This window comes from Sturnus vulgaris, chromosome 3 (assembly GCF_052056855.1).
Source record: "Sturnus vulgaris isolate bStuVul1 chromosome 3, bStuVul1.hap1, whole genome shotgun sequence".
Classification (NCBI taxonomy): domain Eukaryota; kingdom Metazoa; phylum Chordata; class Aves; order Passeriformes; family Sturnidae; genus Sturnus; species Sturnus vulgaris.
In genome coordinates, this window is record NC_142245.1 from 71,193,809 (window position 1) to 71,218,478 (window position 24,670).

The 24,670-nt window shown below is 42.2% G+C and overlaps 1 protein-coding gene across 2 annotated transcripts in view; it reads left to right on the top strand.

Annotated features, from left to right (window-relative positions):
* Window positions 1-23,319, top strand: part of SCML4 (Scm polycomb group protein like 4) — a 42,489-nt gene extending 19,170 nt beyond the window's left edge. Inside the window, exons 5-7 of one of the 2 annotated variants that reach the window (XM_088162840.1) lie at window positions 9,705-9,974; window positions 18,584-18,729; window positions 23,167-23,319. In XM_088162840.1, the coding sequence (XP_088018966.1) occupies window positions 9,705-9,974; window positions 18,584-18,729; window positions 23,167-23,292 (542 nt within the window). In that variant the 3' untranslated portion in view covers window positions 23,293-23,319. The remainder of the gene's footprint in view (window positions 1-9,704; window positions 9,975-18,583; window positions 18,730-23,166) is intronic. The other variant, XM_014887875.2, reaches the window with a different exon arrangement.
* Window positions 23,320-24,670: the final 1,351 nt, after the last annotated feature.

The window sequence follows — 24,670 nt, forward strand, 5'->3', positions numbered from 1 at the left end:
AAGAAACTAATAAAATGTACACTAATCCTGGCAGGAAGAAAAATAAGGGATGGATGGAAGAGAGAAAATTCAGCTGTGATGTATTTTGCCTGGACTATATAGAATTGGCAAAATTTATTAAATTGAACTTTCTGACCTTTAAGTTGTGAGATTACTGTTTGCTAACTCACAAATGAAGATTCTCTTTCTCTTCCTTTAAGTTTATGAAATCGTATCTCTTTGTGGATGCTAAGCAATGAAGCTGTAAGCAGACATCCCTTCAGCAGCCAGCCCAAGGGAAATCCTCCTTCCCACATTCTGCTGGGCTGTTTTACCTTCACTGACTTGAGGGGGTGCAAGAAAGTTCATCCCTTTTCAAAAGTTACCCCTGGAGGGGTAGGCACTCTGCTCTCAGCAGTGAATAAGGAAAAGCCAAAGGCTCTTTTGTCCTTCAGCCCAAGATGTGCTCAGTGCCACGGCACAGACACCAGCAGTGCTGGATATTGCCTGGGCTGCAGCCATGGACATTAGAAAAGAGCCAAGCTATGAAATAGAATTTAAGGATGCTTTATTTCTCCATATCAAAGAGTATGCATAAGGAAAGTGGATGAAATGATGGGCATAAATGCATAAAACATGATGGATGAGATCATATCCACTATAGAAAAGAATACCTCTGGGTATATGCATTTAATTCAAGCTTTACAAGCAGAGTTATGTGGATTAAGCATGGACGCTTTCAGGGCCCTACTCAGGTAAATCATGTGATTGTTACTCTGTTTTAGCTCCAGGTTTAGCTTTAACTTTGTTTCAGCTGGGTAAAACCTTTCCCTAGAGCTATAATATGGAGATATCTGAAGTTAGTAGTCTAGGCTTTTATTTTAAATAGCTTAAATTAAAGTTGAAAAAGGAATTTATATTCTTAAACTTTTAAAATATTGATCCAAATACCTGTGATCCAATATATCAGTATTTCAAGCAGTCAGATGAGCAGGCCACAAACCACAACTGGTGATGGGAAACCTATGCAAGTGCTGCAAGCATAAGCCAATAGGACTCACTTGGTTTTTCAAAGATGTGAGTGGGAAAAAAGGTGAACCTCAAGATCCAGCACTCATTAAGTAAAAGATAAAACAAGAGAGGTTTTGGAAGAAAGGGGAACTTCTGCTTGTGAATCTGGGTGAGAGGGCCCTTGCTTCTGGGAGTGCCTGGTACGTGGTGCCTATGGCCAGGCCTGGGCTTGCACCTCCATGGCAGAAAGCAGAGACAGCTGAGAGTGGGGAAAGGGAATCTGGTGTTTAGGTTGCTTCAATGTGACAGGCTTCAAACAAGATTCAGAATTTTTTTAATGAGAAATTATTGATTTTTGCTTGGATGTTCTTCAGTTTTCCATCTCAGTTTTTTACCTTCCTCATGTTGCTCTCTTTTTTAGCCTTTTATTGTCTTCCCTCCCTTATCTGTCTTTATCTACCTTCTGTTTCTTTCTATCCTTTCCCTGTTCACTACAAAACAAATGGAAACCCACACACAGTGGCATTTCCATTTCCATGGAAATAAAACATCCACTGTTTTTTCTTGAAAAGTCTTGGCCACTGTTTAATCAACAGCGCTCCCCAGTTCCTTAGGATTTATTTGTTTGCAGTAATTATACAGAATACATCAAAATGCCTTTCATAAAGTAGTAACACACAGCATCTGCCTGAAGAACATTAATCTGTTGGCAAAATGAGTGCAAAGCAGGGGATTAAAGCAATTAAGAGAGCACCAGAAGCAAATTGTTGGTGGTGACGTGCAGTTTGGTGTTTGTGCTGGCCATGGTTAGCAGTGGGCAAGGTAAGGGTGCAAGGCAAGGAGTTGCACCTCCAGCAGCTGGGCAAGTGATGTACATCCTCTGACTGAAAATAAGCTGCAAATTGTGACTTGGGAAATCAGGTGCTTTATGGTGGGTTCCTCCAGGAAGAGAAAAGGTTACAGAAGTGACTTAAACAAAATGGTGGCAGTGGCTTGATGGAGAAGACAGATGTAAGGAAAATGAAATGAGGCTGGGGATGAGTCCTAGGATGGGGTCCCAGGGTAAGCCCTGCTCCTCAGCAGCATGGCACAGTGCAGCACAATGATGTGGAGGGAAACTGGCTCTGTAGGATCATGGAAAGAGGAGGGGATAAAAAGGCTCAACAAAGGGGAATTGGTGAGTTCCTAGGTGCTGGGATTGAGGTCAGCCAGGGATGTCAGAAGTAGAAGCAGAGAAGACAGAAAAATAAAGGTTTTGTGAAGGGGAACTAAGACTTCAGGGCTCATACATGTTGTACTTATATAGCACAAGAAATATGAGAAAGTTCAGCAGAGCAGGAGCACTGGGCAGGGAGAAATGAAGCAAAGACTTTATAAAAGATCTTAAAGCTGCATGCAAACACATGCACAGGCTCATGCTTTATATGTACTATTCTACCTAATTTCTGGATGAGATTATTATATTTAATAATGAGCAAACAGCTTATTTTGCAGTCACTGCATTTTGCTGTAGACATCTCACTTCTTGTATCTCAAATTATTTGTTTTTCAAACAATAAAAAAATTACTGTTAAATATTTTAAGCCACTACTAAGCAGTATGATTCAGGGATATTCATCATGGTGGTAGCAAAACAGAAATGCACTAAGTACTTCACCTGCAGAGAATCACAGTACAGAATACCTTGAAATTTTCAAATAACACAGTAATTTTCATCTAGTCTATTCTGTATACAGCTTTTTTGTGACTTCTATCAATGCTGATTTATAGGGATGCAGAGTGCATTATGAACTACCTTGACAAAAAAACCCTCTAGCTACTGCTGGAAGCTGGAAACTGAAAAGATCGATCACAGCCTCTCCCATCTCCTTCTGCCATTGCAGAACCATTGCTGTGCTAAGACACAAAACTATACAACCCTGATAAATCTTCTTTTCATGATGTACACTTTGGTATAACATAAAGGCAAGGAAGAAGGGAAGAGAAAGGAGGAGCAGGTCTGAAATCAGGTGGAAGAAGTTTTCTACAACCTAGATCCCTGTGTCATTGAAATCCCTTTGCCTTCACTCGTGCATGTGCCTAAACAATTTCTCTGTGCTGTAACATAGGACTAAAGCCTCTCTATTGAAACAAAATACATTTACTCAATCCTCCCCAAGCACTTTAAAAATGGAAAAAATTCCTCAATGGGTTATTTATTCACACGATCACCTTTTATTATTAAATCTAATATATTTGTCAGCAGCTAGCTTTTGAATTTACTCTACCTTTTTATTCAGTTTGGACAATAAAACCATGTTGATCTGTTCCCAGCTGGTTTCATTCCCTGGTTCTACTGCATTAAACACAATGTGGCTGTTGTCTGGGCTGCAAACACTCAAGGGAAATTGTTTAAATAATGAAAAAAAATTGCTTATGCTGAAGACCTAATCAGGACAACATTGGATTTTGGAAAATTCTATAAAAAAAATTTAGATTCTTGATCTTAACTGACTGGCAGCTTCTCCTTGGGGGACTCAGCATTTCAGCTACTGCAAAATATTTTCTAGCAGCTAGGACACAGCTAGAAAATAGCTAGATGATACATGGTGCAGTAAAGCCTCAGACTAAACCCTGGAGAATTCATTTCAGGTTTTATCTCCACAGTGTGACCATAGTTTCAGTGTTCATAATATCTGCATTCACAAATGAATGAGGCATATTTACATTTTCCTGTTCTGACTGACTACTAAGCCCCCCTTTTTTTTCCCTGTGGATGCAACTGTGTGTTCCTATAAGCCATGCAAATGTTCTCCCATAGACTAAAAACCAGAGGCGTGACAGTCCTGGCGGCTGCCCTGGGCTGCCTGCTCGCTCGCTGCCTCAGGGATGCTGTGACTCCCTGGGGAGGTGTGTCCATGCCACTCCGCCACTCTCTGCTGCCACAAACCAGATGGCACGCCCCGGAATGTTTTCCGCGTCCAGCCAAACCGTGGCAGCCACACCACACGAGTTGTTGTGGAAAAGGACTGGTCCTTGCCCAGCTGTGTAGGGGGCAGATGCGTGCACCAGAGAGTGATGTTGACACGGTGCAGAACACATCTGCTAAGGGGTGACATCATATTTGCATTGTGCTGCCTGTCTGGATGGGCAGTGGAGCTAAAAGGAATGGGCTGGTGCTGTAATCCCAGAGTAAATCACAGCAGCCAGAGCTGGAAAGTCTTAATCTATCACAGGAGACTCTTATCTTTAGATAGCTGCATGCAGGCTCAAACTGCAGGGAAGATAAGGGCCGTGGTACATTCCTGACTGGACAGAAATGTGTGAGGCTGTTTGGAAGGAACAGAAAAAATTCTTTTTAAATCTTTTAAGAGTTGATGTTTAAAACAGAAGATGGCATTTCAGAGCCAAGGCATATCTTTCAAAATCTTAAATACTGTTTATACCTTTTTGCTCTCTCCCTCTCTGGCTTAAGCTAGACTGAACTGATGGTTAAATTCACTCATCTGAAGGATTTCCTCCTGCATTTCAGCATTTGTTTTTTTGTGTTTCCCCACTTTTATTTTTCCTTTTAGGAAGGCTGAGATGCAGGGTTTCTAAACTGCAGCTTAAAATTGTCCCCTCCCCTCTCACCTCCCGACAGGGCAAATGCCATCCTTGTGCAGGGAGCAGGAGCCAGGCTCAGGAGCTATGAAATACAGGCAAAGATGAAACCATACAAAGAAGGAGCCTCTCGATAGGATTTTGACACTGTGGCTGGCTCCTCTCAAAATGACTGGGAGATGAAAAAAGGCTGTCCCTGGCTGGGAGAAAGGAGAAGTCTGAGGAAGCTATGATATCATGCTGCTTAAAATATGGAGTTCACATCTGGTCAACCCATTATAGACAATATATGGTAGCACTTTAAAAGGTACAGGGAAGGGTCAGAGGGCAAAGCCCATCACTAAATGATATGAAGAATAGGAGATGACACAAAAAAGGAATAGTGGGGGCAGAGAAAAGAGAGACAGAAATAAATCTGTATTGACTGTGAGGAAAAGAAGTTAATGGGAAATTTAATTAAAGAAAATACAAATGATTGAGCATTGCAGGTGGTAAAGTAAAAGGTTATGAAATGGCATTAAAGTATTGTCCTAAAAGGAAGGGTAGTCGTCCTGGGAAGCTACTGGTGTGTAAAAAAGGAGCTCTCTGGCTTGGGGATCAGTGTCCAGCATGGTCAGAGCGGGGGCTGTGGGTTTCCTAGCAGTGCCCCATGCAGCCTTCAACCAGATGCAGCCACTTCATGGCTGCTCAGGATATGCCTGTTAGCTGGGAAAAGGGACTCTGGTCCCACCTCACTGCCCTGGCCTTGGGCTCTGCTGTCCAAGCAGCAGTCTGGGGATGAAGTCAGAAAAAGACATGGGGCTGGATCAATGAAAGTGTGAGATGGGTGGAAGGGGAACAGCCTGGGGAGAAAATGGCTGTGAAAATCGTATGTGTGGGAGGAGAGAAAATAAAAAAGAGAGATAGGGAAATAACTAACAAAATGGGAAAAGGGTGATGTTGTAGGTGCAGGAAAGCAGAACAAAGTCAAGATAGTGGTAATATGATGGAAGAAGAAGTAGGAAGAGGTGACAGGGAAGAACAAAGTGAGAGGCACGTAGAGGGTATAAGGGAAGAGAGCCTGAGAGAGGTAAAGGCAGACACAGATGTAACATGAGCAGTGATGTGGGAGCAGCAGCAGGTGAGGAAAGCGGTGCAAGAAATGTTTGGCCTGTGAGCAGAGAAGGCAGGATAGAGTGTCTCTGGAGTGTACAAAGAGATTTTGCCTATAGGAGAGATTCTAACAAACTAAGTTTGGGCTTTTTTTAAGATGTAGAAGAAAAAGTAAGAGATTAGATCTTCTCAGGAAAAGGTCAGCTAGGGATCATCTTTCCTGTGTATATACTATTCTTCATTTCCTGCTTGACTTAAAATTGATTTTCATTTGCTTTCCTGATGTACAATAAGAGTCAATTCTTTTGTCTTTCTGGAGTGTGTCTATTCCCAGATGCTACCAAAGGCCCAGTGTTTGTGTTCTGCATTCACGTGTGCAGTATGTATCCATGTGGCACTCTGCAATGGCAAATGAGCACTGCTGGGGCAAAGAACTCAACGTGTTGCAGGAGGGAGACCAAACAAGTGTTTTCCTTAATTCTAACATAGAACTGAGGTCCAGAGATGGCAGATAACCTGACCAAGGTCACTCCAGAGGTTTGCAGCAGAGCTGGGATGTTAGCTGCAGATTCTCAGACTCTTAACTTTCAGCTGACCTACTATCAGGAATTTGGCTAGGAATCTTACAGACTGCTACTTATAAGAAGTTCAGCTAAAGAAATGTGCATTTTTAAATTGGGAAGGCAACTGTGGCTTTTTTCTCTCCTTCTTTGTTGCATTTTAAGGTGTGCTGGATGTAACAGCCTTGGGCTTTTCAATCCTGCTACCTGTGGACCATTCATGAAAAGGAAAACTGTGCCAAAATGGCTTAAGCATCTCAGGGTGGTGAGCAGTTGTAATGGAGACTACTGTGCTCAGAGCAAAAGCTCGAAGCAGCTTTCTCATAAATCCTGCTTTAAAACATCGTGTACTACTTTCTCACTAATATGTGGAACTGACTACCTACAAAATAAAATATGAAAGTATGTCAGAATACAGAAGGGCTAAGCTACAGATTTATTAACTGTTGCATTTTCAACCCCAATAGAGACTTATATTTTCTTCTATTGTCTCAGGGAAAATGTGTTTTTTCCTAATTGGCCAAAGTGAGATTAGAAGCTGTGATGGCTGTACACTTCACAAAATCTTCTGGGAGCTTACAAAATGCAGATATTTTTGTGCACATAATCAGTGGAACCTCAACTCATGCAGATTCTCTGTGGTGCAAACTAATAGAGCTGGAAAAATAGGAAAACAAAGAGCTACCACAGGGTTTTTTAGTTTTTGGGCAGTGGGCTGCTTGAGCCCTGCTCCCCCTGGTCATGAAGACATACAATGAAGACATTAATATGACTTCAGATTCCCAGAGCACCTTCCACTGGGGAATGTTTCATACAGTAATGAACGGAGGCTCTGGCTTGTTCCATGGCAATAGGCATCATTACTCCCATTTTGCAGCCCAAAGCAGAGATGTGGAATAAATTGATCTAGATCAAGAAAAGAGTTTTAGGCAGGGCTAGGGACAGAACTGACAGAGGTTGGCTCCTTGTTGTAGTCTTGTACACAATTCATGGGTGTCCTTCCACAGGGAGATTATATCTGTACATGTCTTATTTCACACAGACTGTTGAGACAGTCTGACATCCATCAAAAAATCCCTGGTGTCTGCTCAAAAATTTTGGAGTAATTTACATCCATGGCAGTAAAAGCTGTATGCTGTTTATTTAGCAGGGCTCTTTTAATGTGCTGTTTGTTGTTTTCATAGTCTATGTCTTCTTCATATTGTAATCATATTAAAAGAGCATTCTTTTCCTGGAATAAAGAGGTAATGATTCACAAGAGGCATAATTATTCCATGCAGTGCAGGCAGGATGCTGCAGAAAGAGTCATCTTCTTTATGCATAAGAGGCTTTTATTGCAAGTGTTCTACACAGTAATTAAATTCCTTTGAATGAGGAGGCTTGATTGGATTTTCTTTGGTTTATTGGGAGGAGTTTGAAAAGCAAGGTATTTAGCTCAATCGCTATATAATTTTGGCATCTGTTAGAGGTTAGGTAGAAAGGTTCAGAATGTCTGATTCCCATTTCTCTTACATGTTACTTTACCTGAACTCCCTTGAATTCAATTGAATTGCACCCTATCTGTATTTGTATGAGAATCAAGCTCAGAAATTCCTGGCAGAAAGCAGCAGGACACCTGAATGTATGCTGTAAGAATCCAAATCATCTAAAGGAAAAAAGCCTTGCTAAAGAAAAGTTACTTGCAGTTGCAAAGGCAAATGCCCAAAAGTGAGGAAATTTCACATTTGCAGCTTTCCTTCAAATCTGATATTTGCCTTATGGTGAGTCCAGCCTTGATCCAGAATGCGACGAAATCTTAAAAGACAGAAACAATGAAATAGAACAATTTAACAAGAATCTGTGCTGTGGCCTGACACACAAGCCAAGATGAGGGCATGGCACAACTCCTGAGTATTTGAGTTGTCAAAATAAATCATGTTCATTTAACATCAACTACTGTACACAGCTGCCAAGTAATGTTTGCTTTTGGGTTTTTTTAAGGAAAAGAGTGAAAATGTAACTTAAAAGGAATACTCTGTTATATAGAGCCTCAACATCTATTAGCAATGGAGTTTGTATCTTATGGAATAAATTACAGTATAAATTCTTCTTGTAACTCAATAAGGCTGCACAATACATCAGGAGGAGAGTGTTGCTCTGGCCAGGAAGTTGATGTGTGACACCATGGGGGAAATTTCACCCTACTCAGATGTCTCTGGAGGGAGATACACATGATGAGGAAAGTGGCCTTTTCAACAGCTCAGAAAAATGTCATGGGGCAATGGAAGGCACTTCCCTAATCTAGGGGCTCTCTGTCTGCCGGGTGTTAACACCCAGTGGGAGTGGGAATCTCTAAAGTGCAGGTTGCCAGCAGGGTCCTGTGAAGGTTGGGATCTCATAGAGGTTTCCAAGGGCTCTGCTTGTATCCCAGTAGTGATACTGGGGCCGGGTGACAGGAGGGCTCGTTTTGCAGGGAGAAAGGCAGTGGGAAAAAGGAGGGGGAAGACCTATGGCCATCTTTTGTCAAGATAAAAAAAGGCAAATAAGAAAGATTTGGAGATGGGCAGACTGGAGGAGGAAGACAGTGACACAGGCATGGAAGTGCCAGTCCAGATAGTGACAAACTGGGGCCTAAGTCTCAGGGGGAAACGGCAGAACAAATCTGCATTCTGCAAACCTGGAGCTCTATCTGCCTCATGCCTGTGCATGAGACCCTCCCAAGCATAGGGGAGTGTAAGTCTCCAAAATAGGTCTTGAAGTGCAAAATTTGGTTTATTGCCAGGAACCTGAAAAGCAAGGTATTTAGCTCCTACGTAGTGTGAAAATTGCAGTGGAGAGGACAGGAACCATCACAGCAATGGTTTGCAGTTGTCTGTGATGTTGGCACGTTTGAACCTGGCTCAGGTCCAAGTTACACATAACTGTCCATGATAAACCTTGGGTGTGCTCATCAGTCATGATGAGCCTGTATCCTTGCGGGATACTGGGCCTGATGGATGTCTGCAGCTGAGGATGCTTCTGATTAATTTTGGTAATTGCAGCCAGAATGCTTTGGTTTATTACCTTCACTCCTTCCTACTGGCTGCCAGGCATTTTGAACCTAACAAACTGCCTGTCCTGTTGTCCTCCTCTGCCTCCTTCCTTTCAATCCTCTAGTCTCGGTGTATTTGAGGAGCACTATGAGTCCAATTGAACCTGGATCAAGTGGCCCAGGACCTTACAGAAGATAATCTTGTAAGCCAACATGGATGACTCATATCAAGCCATGGTTTCCCTCTTGTGACTCTACTGACTTTGAATGGTTGTGTTTCCCTTCACTGTTTATTAATTCTCAGCAAGGATCTCTCCTGAGGAAAGCTATCTGTACAGAAATTCGAAAACAGAGTGAAAACACTTTGTGACAAAAAAAAAAGGGAATTTTGGCCCCCAAAAAAATTTTTAAGGGTTGATTTTAAAAGTTTCTGTTTTGCTGATGTTTATTTTGTGTCTGGGCTTCCTGAGCAGAGACAGTTATACCTGAGGACTACCTGGCTGATGCTCCAAACAGGAAGCAGTACAGTGTGGATCCTGCCGACGCTGCCTTGGGCTCCATGGGCTCCGTGTGCACCGTGAGGCAGAGTCCTGCAGATGGACACCCTGCTGGAGGCTCCTCTTCCTCCTGCAGCCATCGTCCTGCCCAGGTGTCTTCAGGGGGGTCCTCATCTACTGCCCTGCGGCATCACACCTCCAGCCCAACAAGGAATGGGGCCTATCTTGAAGGAAACACAAGTGGTAATGTAACATCTTCCGTTCAGCAATGTGTGCTGCTATGCTGGTGCTGGGCTGGAGTCATTACTCATTCCCAAATTCCCAAAAAAATTAGTAAAGTGGTTCTGTGATGGAATGCATCCAGATCACTCCTGCTTCCACTTAGAAGGGGTAATAATAACCTGTGTAAACACAGAATCAGTCTGTTCACCATTAAGTAAAAAGGTGAAGGTTTTCTAATGCTGTTGTTATGTAAACATACGTATTATGTATAATTGTGTGACAATGACACCTGCTATAACCAGCTCAGACATACTGACATTAATATATAAGGCATTCCTCCCAAAGATTTATACTGCCTACAGGCAGGTACCTGTTATTTGTGTGACACCAGCTGTGTACAAGATGTGATGCAGAGCAAACCCAAATATTAGTGCCTACCTCAAAGCATTTTAGCCAAATGTTTAGCTTCCTAGCCATCCTGCCCCTTTAATTACATACCAAGCCAGATTTTACTTGAAAAAGACTCCCCAGCAAAACATATGTTTTTAAAAATCATCAGCTCACTGCTCAAGGTTCTTTTATTCTTCAGGAAGCCAAGTCACAAGAAGTTTATCTGCAAATTCAAGAAATGCCATGGGAACCACTGCGTTCAATGATTCTTCTTCCCTTTCTTTGTATTTTTTGTTCAGTTACCATTTGCTGGGGCAGTTGCTCTACACATCCTCTACAGTTCCTATTGGCCATGATTTTTTCCTCTAGAAATTCCCAAGTTCATCAGATGGGTTAGCTATTTCACTGAATTTCAGTTAACTTTGTTTGCATTTTCCAAATTCTCAGTCAACAGATCTTTATCAGTAGTGATGCCAATAGTGTTTTCACCCCTTACTAATTATTCAAACTTCATGTATGCATTTTTCATTCTGATGATAGATCTAACAAAGGAGTTGAATGTCTAAGCCATTGTAAAGTCATTAGTTTTTTTTCCTTCCTCATTTATTAATGGAATCTATTGCCACTCAAGTACTATTTTTTAAAAATCTTGATATATTTGCAGAAGATTACTGGTTCCCCTAGCCCCTTTGTCTACTATTAGCTCATTACACTGTCTTTTTGCCCTTGGAAACTTTAATTGATTCAGCGTATTCTTACTTGGAAGCCATTCCAGAGCTTCTTTCCAGTATCCTTTGCTTAATCTTTGCTTAATTTCTTCATATTCCTCGCCTCCCCAACACCTCTATTATTTCTTGTTCCTGAACTTTCAGTATTTAATATTTTAGAACATTATTCTTCTAAAATATATATTACAAGTATTTTTCTCTCTGTATTTATTTGTTTATCAAAGTTTGCCTTCTTAGATATTCAATACCAACCCAAAACTGTCACTGACTTTGCTATTATTTTCACACACTTGCTTCCCTGGTTTAGCCCCGTGTTACTCTATTATAGAGACCACCGATAAGTGTTTGGTTCTCATAATTCTCTCATTCTTTACTTGCAGAATCTTTTTCAGTGCCTCTCAAGCTGACATAATCAGGTGCTGGGAGGACAAGAGGCTCACTCTCTTCTCAGTCTGCAGAAGATTAATTTACCCCTCTCCCACCATTTCCCTAGAGCCTCCTAGCAGAACTGGGACCCCTTCATCAAGCTTGATAGTTGGCAGCTGTGAGGAGCCAAGATTTAACAATGTTGTTACTTACTTGCCTTAAAAATCTTGGTCGTTTTTCTTGGGATCTGTCATTGTCTCTTTGAAGCACATATGAAGAGCCAGGGCAGTTCAGAGCAAAGGTCTGTCTAGCCACACATCTTGTCTCCAGCATAAAACAGCAGCATGCCCCAAGGAAAAGGATAAATGCAGGGGTGGTGGTGCCTCCCCACTACTCTCTTTGCCTTCATAAATTTGTGGCTCAAAGACTTCCTCAACCAGAGGTGGCAGATTCATACTTAGTAACCCTTCACAGATTTTTCTTCTCTGAATCACTTAGTGGCTTACTGAATACTTTGTGCATTTTCAGATATACAAAACTTCCGTGCATAAGAATGTGTTGTGTGGAGAAAACCTTTGGTATCAGGGGACAGAAACTGTGTTCAAGGGACTGAAGCTTAAAATCAGAGCTCCTTAAGCTCGTTCAGCTGCATTGTTTTCCCTTTTTGTTTTTGACTTTGTATGTCACTGTTTCTCAGTCTTGGCCAATGTTTTGTGAAACCTCCATGTAATCCCAAGCGGGAAGCTAAGCTTCAGGAGACACCTCTATCTCTCTTTTCATGACTTCACACAAAATCTGCAGTCTTTACAAAATGAAAGGCTGAAATATGGCTCACGGTTTTTCCAGAACTGAATCAACAAAAAAAGTCATCGAGTGGTCATGCAATAGGCTTTACAGATTCCTCTATTTTTCTGGTTTAAAACCATTAAAAGCCCTTTGAGGAGTAAAGAGGTAGAGATTGCTTTTACACCAGGCATCCATGACATAGGCGCCTCTGAAGCAGTAACAAGTGACTTGAAACTGCTACATATAATACCTGGGGTTAACAGAACTCATCCCAGAACAGCTTAGTAATTTTTTATGTAACAATCGTTTGACACTTGCATAGCTTCTGAGTTCTTCTGAGGTCTCTGAGTCATTTGGCCAGCTCAACAGTAAAGGCTTCCTAAAACAGAAATGTATGTAGTGCCATCATTAAAATGGTCATGGATTCATTGGTATTGTTGGGCTTTTCCTAATTTTCAGGCATTTATTACTCCTGGTATCACCCATTGTAGATTAGTGTCTACCACAGAGGCACATGCAAACCCACACAGGGTTTGCTGCCAAGGTGCCTAACAATCAATCCCTTGTGCTCCACCAGTGTATGGCAGCACAGACAGCCAGTGCACCTTTGTGCCACCACCATCCATTACACTGCTCCTAATCCTCTCAGCTGCTTTCTGGAGACTCCAGCAGTCTCTCTCTCCCACAGTCCATAGCACAAGCTGGGTCCTTTGAGGCACAGGAGAGGCATTTGCTCTCAGACATGGCCAGGCAGTTTTCTGTGGCTGTGGTGGGTAATACAGTGACATCCATGAAGTCAAGGTGCCCACACATTCATTACAATATCACTTCAAGCATTAAGACACTGTGATGTTTCCAGTCACAGCCTGGTTTCATCTTTCACTATTTCCCATAGTATCAACTCTGTAACACTGGAATTCTCACCAGAGTCCTACAAAGCATTACCCCGTCCTCCTTAAAATTAGAGATTGTATTACTTCATAGAAAGAAATAATATTTTCACCCACCATGCTTCCACTTCTACTGGCAATCCCAGGCTTTTAGAATACATATTTCTGCAATTGCCCTAGGGCAGCCACACTGGAGTTTTAATGCTGTCTTCACAAATTCTCTCTTGCAAAGGTCTTTGGAATCTGTGCATGTGTTTTGCTCCTTTCTAGGCATAATTTATATGTTGCTGAATCATAAGTAAGCAAAGATGAGTAAGTGGTGCATGTCTCTGCTCTTATCCTCTTCAGTTTGTATACTTATGAGGCAGAGATGGGCTCATTAAAAAGAGGAAGAATTTATCGCTGAAAACTCAAACCAATCCTGTTTATTTATGGATAGTTTTGAAAAATAGCTTGCCTTATTTATCATGGTGGGCAAATATCATGGAAAAAGCCATAATCATAAAACATATCTCAGTGCATAGCAGAACATGTCTTTCAAGCGGAATGGATGAGATTAAACCTCAAAGCTCTCATTAATGCGATCGGAAGCTTGATGCCTAATTCTCCTTGATTATGCTAAAAAATTCTGAAAAAAAAAAAGAAGGATGTAAAAAAATCTCATTTCAGAAAGCCAGTTGGGGCTGCAAACAGATAAACATGCACTTTCCTGTCATCATTTGCCAAATTGAAGCTTTTAAATTAGGGAAGGAATAGTCAAGGACATCATAAACCTTTCCAAGCCTGCTTACATAACAGACAAAGCCTTTATCCCAAGTATGAAGAATTGTGTGTTCAGCCACAATATAATAACCTTAACCTTGCCCTGTAGCTTGTTATTTTTATGGAGATTTTATTATCTAGTATTAGCAGTTAATTATTATCACCTGAGGGTCTTTGTTAAAGAGGTAGTCCTGCTTATTAATACATGTATTTTCTGAAAACATTTGTGGGCATGGGGGTTGAAATTTCTCTTTTTCCAGAATAATGCTGCAAGCGGCTCATGGGGGGCAGATCCAGCACCTCCCCAAGGCAGAGGAGCTGCCGATGGCATTGTGAGCCTCAGCACTGTATTCAGCAAACACAGCCTGCCTGCTAATTTTTGAGGACATTTCAGTCTGAACGTTTCAGTGCTTCCAGCGAGCTGCCCTTTTGTTTCCCTTACAAAGGAGAGGCAAAGCAAGAAAAGCCCGGATAAACATTCAGTGTTTGGATGCTGGGCTGCTTCTGCAGCGGGTGGAGGAGCACCTGCGATGCTGCATCCCATCCCATCCCATCCCATCCCATCCCATCCCATCCCATCCCATCCCATCCCATCCCATCCCATCCCATCCCATCCCATCCCATCCCATCCCAGTGTGCCATGTTGCCAGCGGGAGCAGCTGCCACACTGGTAGGACAGGGACTCTCCTGTGATGCCTTGCAAGGCAGAGGACACCAGCCAGGTGTGCCCGACGTGTCCTGCCAGCGCCAGCCACTGCAAACAGATGTGCTAAGCCTGGTCTTCTTTGCAGAGCTCTCTGCTGATCACGGCCTGTCAACACCCTGCCCCACCCCAAACATCCTGTAATTGTGTTCTCCCAGACGCCTGCTTGTCTGATGCATCTCTTCTTCTCCTGCTTGGTGTGCCGTAGATTTTTAGAAAAATATCTTAAAGCCTTACTCCTTTCCTTGTTTATAGTGGGGGGTGGTTTGGTTTTTAAAATAATTCCAATTTCTGTGCACCTTTGAGGGTCTGCTACTTCTGCTTAGTTTCAGTAGATCTGCTGCTCCTTATTATCTGCTCCAGTGCAATCAGAGAGAACCTTTTAAAATTTCATTCCCACCCCCTTCCCCTGAGGCAAAGAAATCATTTAGGCCTGCAGCAATATTAAAGTTCATCTGTCACTCCCTTTCCACTCTTATCTATCAATGACTGTACTCCCTCTGGGCTCTGTTTGTTTGCCAAGAACATATTTAGGGAGTCTGTTATTTGTCTTTCCTTCTTTTGCAGGTTTAACTCCATTTTAGCATTTTATTTCCTTGTCATGCCTCTGCAGCCATTTGGCTGTTGGCTCTGTCTCCATTCTCCTTCTCAGGAAGGTCCAGAGGTTAGAGATGAGTGGCAGAGAAAAGTGTGGGGTGAAAACTCAGACTGAGCCAAACCACCTCTTTCCCTCATCTTCACTCATCTTTTACCACTGACCTGGCAATTCCAGCTGTTTCTGTGTGGAAAATGGTCTTGACCAGGATGCCTGGAGACATTCCCCTGCAGAGGAACCTCTTCACTGTCCTTCCCCAACATCGTTTGAGGCAGGAGGGGAAAGTGCTTCCCTCTGATTACCCAAACCTCCATATCTCATTCCATTAATTTGACAAATTTTTGCCACCTGTCAAAAACAGGAAATTGGATTTGACCTAGATTATGATCTCTAAAAATAATTATTGGTCGCAAGCACTCCCATCTCTTTGTAATCTGCGTATTCATTATCATTTGATTAATTCTGATGACAGGATGGCATAGGATACCCAGGAGACATGAGACTTCCTCATTTATCTAATTCTTAGGTTAAGTGTGAATACCTTCAGATATGAAAAAAATGTATAGTACTTGCCCTGCTGCCATCAAACACTTTTGTGCTTAATATAATCTTTCACCAAAGTGATGCTATTGAAAGAAACCCTATGTCTTTGTACAGACACAAAATGATCTATTTTCTTTTGTAAAATGAGAAATTACACTCAGATGGCTAAATGACAATGTTAAAAAGCCAAAGAAATTAATCAACAAAATAAATTATAAAATATATGAAAAAACAGCTTGTTTCCAGACTCATCAGCTAAAACCTGATATTTTGCTGCAAACTGGGGGTATCTCAGTTTTATTAATGACATTTAAAGGTAGCTTCTTTCACACAAGTAAATTAGCACACCTTAATTAATGAAAAGTGGCAAAGAATCCAAAACTTGATAATAATTGGGTCAATAAAGACAAAAAAAGTATTTGAAGAATTAGAATTGACACATAATTCTTGTTTATATATTATGCTATTACACTATCTCCCAGGCATGTATTTGAAAGGGTTGTCTTCACCTGCTAGGGTCTGGAAGAGTTCTAGCCATGCAGTCTCTTCAGAAAGGTCATTTATATATTTGTCTTTCAGAAATCACATTTATGCTATTGATTGCTAGATTGCAAAGGAGTGAATAGATTCCCCCTGTCATTTCAACCTTTTCTTCTCACCCCCCTTCCTTTTATTACAGATACTTCCAATACCTGTGAGGGCTCCCAGCTGCACTTGGGGATCTCTTCTCCCCTTTGCCCTTTCCTGGGAACGTTTCAGGCAGGAGTCAGTGGACTGCAGGCTGCCCTTTCTCTTCCAGGTGTAAATCCCAGGCTAAGTCCTCTGGACTTTCCTTACATTTATACAAATTTAAGGGAAAAAGCGTGCTCCTTGCTAGTGGCACATCTTCCCCTGACCACGTTATGGCAGTAGCAGAGAAACTTCTGCAGTCTTTTGGTCACAGCCAAACCTTTCTCTCCTCCCTCTATTTTCTGGTTATTTACAAAAGCCTGGTCTTTTTCCAGACCTTTGGTTTGAGGTGGTGTAGCACATCAACTCTCATCCAAACCATCGACAGACCATGAAGGGGAGAAATACCCCTCTGTCTCCAAGACAAGTCTCAGCTCTCCCACTTGTCCCTAACAGAGTTCCTCAATGCTACTGATGATCCAGGGGTTGGCCAAGATTACCCCGTTCGTTTTGAACTCTCTGTCTTCATTGTTTCATGCCAAAGGCTCCAGATGGTGCCTGTATAGTTGTGCATTGCATTTATTCTGTGAGCAGAGCCCAGGGTCACCTAAGTTCGTACGAACACCAGTCCTTGCTGTTTAATTAAAAGGACCTGCGGCTGTTCCTTGTCCTTTGTATCCAGAACAGTGACTTAGCAAATGAGAGTGCAATTATCATGATATTTACATCTCATCTCATTATGAAAACCATCGACCAGATTTGCACATTCATAGCACTGCTGCTTTCTGGAGCTCATTCTGAGTAACTGCAAATACACCTTGTTACATTATACTGTAAGATGAGCATGGTGGCAAGGAAAAAAGGACAAATATGCACATAAACCCATTATTGTGTGTATATGGACAGAGTGTCAGCTAGTATAAATCACCAGAGCTCTATTGAAGTCAACGGAATGACAACCTACATAAGCCCCAAACCTACCCAGCACATTTACTCATGTGCATTAGGATGGTGTTTTGAGCGATGCACGGGGATTCTCACACATCTCATCTGTCTTTATAAGCTCAATATTTCTCTGGAGAGCTCATCTCTTCTCTCCTCAGCAGTTCTGATTGCCTCTTGGCTACTTGGGGCATTTCCAGTCTCCAGTTTAGGTATCTGTGATCTCCCTCTATACACATTCTTCTGTTTGATTTCTGGTATTCTGTAGTGTATACTTGCTTTCCATTTCCACTTCTCTCATTAAAAACCGGGCCTTAACAGAAAGAGATGAGCAGATGTGAGCAAGTAACATTTAATGCATCTGTGTGCTGCTGCATGCTAATGCAAAGTTTGCTTGGTGTGGATATAAACAAATGGAAACAGCTTTCCTGTAACCTAGCATAATACAATTCTTGTCGTAAAGAAGCAGCATAAGTGGAGGTACAAATTATATTCAGGTGGAGATTGAGATTTATAATTCTGCAGAGACTAAGAATAAAAACATAAATGCACTTTCATTCCAATGTGCCTTTATTCATTTGATTTAAAGCTACAGCAAGCTGAAGTCACCTTAAATCATCGAGGGGTTATACCATTAAAAAGTCACATGTGCAATGTTCATCTTCACATGTTTTAGTAACTTTCCAAATTGTCATTCACTGGGGACCATCAGCTTTGTAAGAGACTAAGATTAGGAAGATACGGACTGAAAACCTTCTGCTAAGCTCTAAAACAAGTATGAATATCTGAATGCAAATTAAAAAAACCTATTTTTTAAATCTTGATTTTATCCCCTAGCCTTCACACTCAATGGAAAACTCCTTTGTTTAGTGCTGGAGAACTTTCTCTCCAGGTGTGAGGGCAGCGTCTTCTTGAGCCAAGATCCTTGCTGCTGTAGATCAGACAGCACGAGCAACTTGGTTTAAGAGCCTGGCAGGCGGCCCCCTTTTCCTTCCCCAGCAGGGACCAAAGGATTTCATGTTTTTTAACACAATTCACCAGCTGGGATCATGTCTTCCAATAAGCATTCTGATTGGAAACTTCTGCAAGTCCCCTTTTTTCCCTATGCTGCCATCTCATGCCAGTACTTTCATGCACAGATCCAATGTCCAGTGCTGCAGTGAGGCTGGCAAAGCCCTGCACACTCACAATCACAAACCAAGGAAACCTCTGCATGCCATTGTAATGCACTGTTGTGGGCTTTTTTGTACCAATAGCCTCAAGTCCTTCACCTGAACGACAAGATGCAGCTCGGCCATCAAGCAAGAATCCTTTGACCTGGACGGTGGATGATGTGGTTTGGTTTGTGAAGGATGCAGACCCTCAAGCTTTAGGCCCTCACGTGGAGCTCTTCAGAAAACATGTATGTAGAAGGTTACCCTTACCACCTCTAGGTAATTTAAGTCACAAGAGACAGCCAGCACATGTCACACATATCCCCTTAGCAGCCTTGGGCTTGCTCAACCAGGCTGAATGCAGAGCCTGGCAGGAGTTCAGCACCTCTGGATGGTTTGGGCTAAAGAAATTTCACTTATCCCTTGAGATGGAGGTTAAACACCAGGACAGGCTTTGTGAAAAGGTGGGAGATGCCCCAAGCTTGTCAGTGTTAAAGAGGCCTTTGGAAAGTGCCCCTAATAATAAGTGTAATTTGGTCAGCCCTGAATTGCTCTGGCAGTTGGACTAGATCATTGTAAATCCCTTCCAACTGAAACAGTTCTATTCTATTCTATTCTATTCTATTCTATTCTATTCTATTCTATTCTATTCTATTCTATTCTATTCTATTCTATTCTATTCTATTCTATTCCATTCCATTCCATTCCATTCCATTCCATTCCATTCCATTCCATTTTGTGCTATATTATGCTACTCTATTCATTTATACTTCAATGGGAAAACCGTAGTACTGTCTTTAGAAAACACTCACAGTTTGTTCCCAGCTACTCCAGCATAAATTGTTTCTATGCCAAGCTTAAGAGAAAGCACTGAGGATATGGTGCTCATTTTTCATTGTCAGATTGCCACAAAAAAATCCTCGTTTCAATGACTTTTTTTTCACAGGATGTATATGATTCTTCTCTGAAGAGCATTTTTTATGTGTCTCTAGATATTTAGCAGAAGAAACCCAAACCAGCCAATATGTTAATACTTTTCCCCTCAGTGTTATGTAACTACATGATGAAATTTAACAGACCTGCTGACTCTCTAGAGGATATGATAGTTGTTTTTGTGAGGATAACCTCCAGTGATGGAAATTATATTATCCTTAATTAGTAAAGGGGAAGACAGTAAACTTGTCTGATCTGAAGTTTCTTGCTCTGTTGCTTTATGTGGAGTTTGCACTAATCTATCTATTAGAATTTTTTGCCATCTCCATCTTTCCCTGATCAATTCAGTCTGGCTATGAAAAATGGATTTTACTCGAAAAGTGACTCATTTGTGTTCAGCTGGATGTCATAAGTTTTCATGTAAATGCCTGGACCTAGGTCTAAATGAGAATTGCTCCCCAGCCCTGAGTCCTGAGCAGCATTCCCAGTGCTGCAAAGACAGCCAGAGGGCTTGATCACTGCTTGCCCCTATGTCAGCAGAGACAAGTGGGGCTGTGGAGCTGCAGATGAGACCTGAGAGAGGTAAAAGGACTTCCAGCTACACTCTGCCTCCAGGGTTTCCAGATCCAGGAGAGGAGGGCTGAGAAGCAGCTGAAAATGAAGATGAACACAGGCCTTGGTGTCTGCTCACCCTAAGAAGGTATTGAGGCCATCTGCCATTCTGCAGACAGGTCTGTGGGATGAGAACAACAGCAGGCACAGCAGTGTAGGGCCAAATCTGTGAGTACAGGTCAGGTGCTGGCCTCCTTTTCCTGTCTTCTGCCTTATAAGCTGATAATGAAAGCATGGCCTGTACTGGTCATGTGGGCAACCAGGCAGATAAACAAGCCACCCTCAGGTTTGAAGGAACTTGCTTATAGAATGAGTTTATGACAATATCAGATGGGGCTGTGAATCAAGAAAAAAATCTTCATGCAAGGGAGTGAGAATTGACATGGTCTGAGGAATACAGGTATGTTACCCAAAGGGAAAAAAACCCTGCTTTTAAAGTTTATCTTGTAAATATGGAGAGTACAAAACTAACTTTGCCTAGTTTTCATTTGTAGCAAAGTATACTTTTATGCAGCAGCAGGGCCTGGGAACCCTCCAGGCAGTCATGGGCCAGCTGCACTGAAAATGCCATGATACTGCAGCTGCTCTGCGACCAAAGAGATCAAGCTAAATTGTCACTAAAGACTGTCCCTGTCATCCTTTGTTGCACACCCAGCACCCATGGGCTCTACTTATCATTGCTTTTCTTGTAAAATATGCCATAGGTGTGAGAACCTGGGTGTGATTGCCACACAACTCAATTCAATTGCACCTTTGAGTTATATATATCCTTGCAATTTTTCAGCCTTCAAACCTCATCTGGATTAGCACAAAGACCCCAGGGGTGAGAGACAAGTGATTAGTCCATTAACCTCAGCCATATCTTCCTGTATGTTCAATCTTTCTGCGGAGCAGGTGCATAATTTACTTAGAAGCACTTACTGTCATTGACAAGGCCCAGCTATCGCCTGAAATAGTTGCTTTGGCAATCGGCTCTTCTGAGCTGGAAGAGAGAGGATGTTGGGACCAGCAGGAAGAAAGCAGCTGGGGGATGTATCCTGGACGTGGGCAGTGTGCTTTCCTACTGATCTACCAGGCCATTTGGGTGTTGACCTCAGTCCCCAGAGCCAGCTCTTCCAGCCTGCAGCCCAAATCCTCTACTGCCCCAAAGGGCACTGCAGGATGTCCTGGCTCTGTCTGCTCTTCCCAGCAGCAGCAGAAGCTTTGCTTCTTGCCAAGATACCCAAGGAGCTCTCTCACAGGCAGCTCCTGAGGGGGTCCACCAAAGACTGAGAAAATTCCTACCAGCTCCCCTCAGCTGTTCCCTGCTCCCTCAGCATGCCTGTGTGCCAAGGACAGCTGAGCTCAGCACTGACAGAGCTTTTGGGCTCATAGAAAGGAGCCACTGCCCTGGCCAGGGACCTTGTAGCAGCACTGTGTGAGATCCCGTGGAGACTCCATTGGCAGGAAAGGCTTCTTAGAAAGAGAGGGGGAAGGGAAAATAGGAGGAGGGGAAAGGTGGCCCTGATGCCACTGAACATTTCCCATTCCAGACCTGGCTCAAAATCTTCTGCTGGGGCTAACGTACATGTGGGAACCACGTTATCAAAATCTTCTTTTTTAAAATATATTTTTAAAAGGGCTGACACAGTAATACTGTAAAGAAGTCAAGCCAAGAATCTGCACAGGGAAACGGCTAATCTGGGATATTTAATTGGATATGAATACTCCCTCTGGCATACTATTGTCATGGAGTTTAATCTTGACCCCTACACAGTAATAATAATGGAAATAATAAAATGCTGAACTCAACATTTAGAAACAGCTGCCTCCAAACCTGACCCTTGACAGTGTTTTTACCCTATGGCACCACAGTTAAAGGAGTTCTTATTTTATTTCTTAAGTAAATAGCAATTATATGTAACACGTATTTTTACTTTACATTAGCTTCCTTAAAATAATGGCAAGGAGAGCAGGGAGGTGGAGAGAGTTTCTATTATGGATAGAGTGGGGGTTGCAAAATGAGGAGCATTAATTGATTGAGTTAATCAGAAAGTGACCTTAACTGCTCAACAGATAAATCACCTAGTGAATGGAATAATAATGATCAGGGCAAATTAGGATCCATAGCGTTGCTTAATAAGTAGGCAATGGATCACAGTGGAAAGATCTGACCATCAAATCCACAGAAGCCGATGCAGACAGCATTGATGTGGGTGTATCTGTGTGCGTGTACACACACACACATAGCACTTGGGATGTTTTAGCTCTGACACTCCAAGTGTATAAAAGTGCTGGAAGCTGTGGGGATGGGTAGTATTTTTTGGTGGATACACTAATGCAATCAGATAAGCTTTTAGGTCCAAGGAAGGACAGTACAGCTGAAAGCTTCTGTGTTTTACAGCCCATAGTAAAGGAAAGTCTGTTTCTCTGTGGGCTTAAGCTATTTTCACAGTAGTACCTCGTAATTTTAAAAGGTTTTCAAGCCAACAGTTCTAGGATAAACAGCTGAGCTTGGTGGCAATTTCCTCCACTTATATGAGGGTTAAATTAAAATTTAGCAGATTTAATAATAAATGCAATTAAATAAGCAAGTTACTACTGTCTTCAATTTGAGAAAAAAACATATACATATATATATATATATATATACACATACACACACACACATATATACCATATACTTGCATCACTGGGTATAAGTGTACTGGAAATATGTGAAGCACACATAGCTGGGGACAAAGCTGAAACTGAGATCCAGAGGTGTTCTATTAGCAGTTTAATGTGACTACATCCTTTCCTGTCTCTCTCACTGATATCTTTCTCTCAAGGCTGTCTGGCTTTTCTCAGAATTGCACTTAGAGCAACCTTGATATTTAAAAAATTCTACTTTTAATTGCAAAATAAATTGAAAACCTAAACTAATCTTATAGTTCCTTGAAGAATAAAAAGGAGTATTTAATTAAACCTTCTTTTACAGCTTCCTTCTATCATACCTCAGATTTCAATTTTTTAAATTAAATTGCAAAATGCATGACATTTCAGGTAGCTCTACCCTAAATGACATGCTGCTTCTAATTCACCTTGTTTAATGTGTCAGGACATAGCACTTAAATGGGGGGTTAACGTATTTTGATTGTCTTCCTCTCTTTTGAAACCAGGAAATTGATGGCAATGCTTTGTTACTGCTGAAAAGCGACATGATCATGAAATACCTGGGGCTGAAGTTGGGACCGGCACTGAAACTGTGTTACCACATTGATAAGCTCAAGCAAGCCAAGTTCTAATAATTTCTTGAACCACAGAATCTGAGATGGAAGACTAAAGGTAACATGTTGCCTTACAGAAATGCATTCATTTGCAGATTGCTTTTTCTTCTTTTTTATCAAAGACTTTGTCTTTTTTAACATTTGTGCATTGTCACCTTTTTTTAATCCAATGGGATCTTTTGGGCTGCTTTGTGTTAATAATTTGCCAAGAGGTATATAATTACAATGATTATTTTGTATCATTAATATTATTATTATTATAGTAAGTCCTATTTTTGTAACCAGAAGTGGGAAATCAAAACCAAACACAGCTACAGCATATGCCTAGGACTGCTAGAAGACAAACCAAGAGTCCCTCACTTGCCACGGGTCCGCCTGGGAGGAGTAATCGCTGTCCTGCATTGCCTGGGCACCAGCTCCACTCTCCGTGCTCAGGGGCTGGAAAAGCGCAGCCTTTGGTCACCTTTGGCTGATGGAAACTGCACCGTGTCTTGCACTATCCGAAAACTTGAATTATTCACTTAAACAAATAAACAAAAAAAACCCAAAACAAAACAAAGCAAAAAAACCCCAAACCAAAACAAAAAACCCCACACACAAACAAAAAGAACAAAGGAAAGAAAAAATAATACTAAGAAGACATAATAATTTTAAAAAGAGGGAGGGGAAGGTTTTTTCCCCAGCTGAAGTACTTTTTCCCGCTAGAGGGAGCAGCCCTAGCAGACCCGCGGCGGGAGCTCTGGTGCTGCGGCGCTTTCAGCCTGATGAGCTTTGACCATCGCGACTCTCCGATGGAACACGTCCATAAATGCGGCCAAGGAATCGCAGGCTCCCAGCAGGATGCGCCCGTCAGCGCTCACAGCCAGTGAATCCAAGAAGAGCCCGAAGGCAGCGGGTGTTTGTGCCAGGATGTTTCCCGGCGCTCCCAGCAGGGCTGGATGGCTCCCACCGTGTGTGGCGCTCACAGCTGTCACCTCCAGCCCCCGGGGCGCAGCCTGGCGCACACTGCGTGGCGCTCCAAGGAAAACCTGAATTGCTGCGGTTGCTTTAAAAAACGAGGAAGCCGGCTGGGATTGTCCCTCACAAGGACCTGGGCAGGTCTCTGCGCTTTGCACAGGCCCAGGACAAATGCGGTAGGGTCGGTTCCTGATTGCGCTGTGGCTCTCAGTACGCAGACAGATGTGTTGGACTTTCTGTCTCGAGTGAATTAAAAATTCACTTCTGCCTCTTACACAAATCGAAAAGGTGCTTATTGACACTCCATGTAACTGAGGGGGACAAAACAGAAGTAATCTGTGAAATGAGTATGTCCTTGTCTTCATCCACAAAGGATGACTATGAAGGGACACATCCATATATTTCAAACCCCTAGTGCATGACAAGGAGAGGTAGCAAG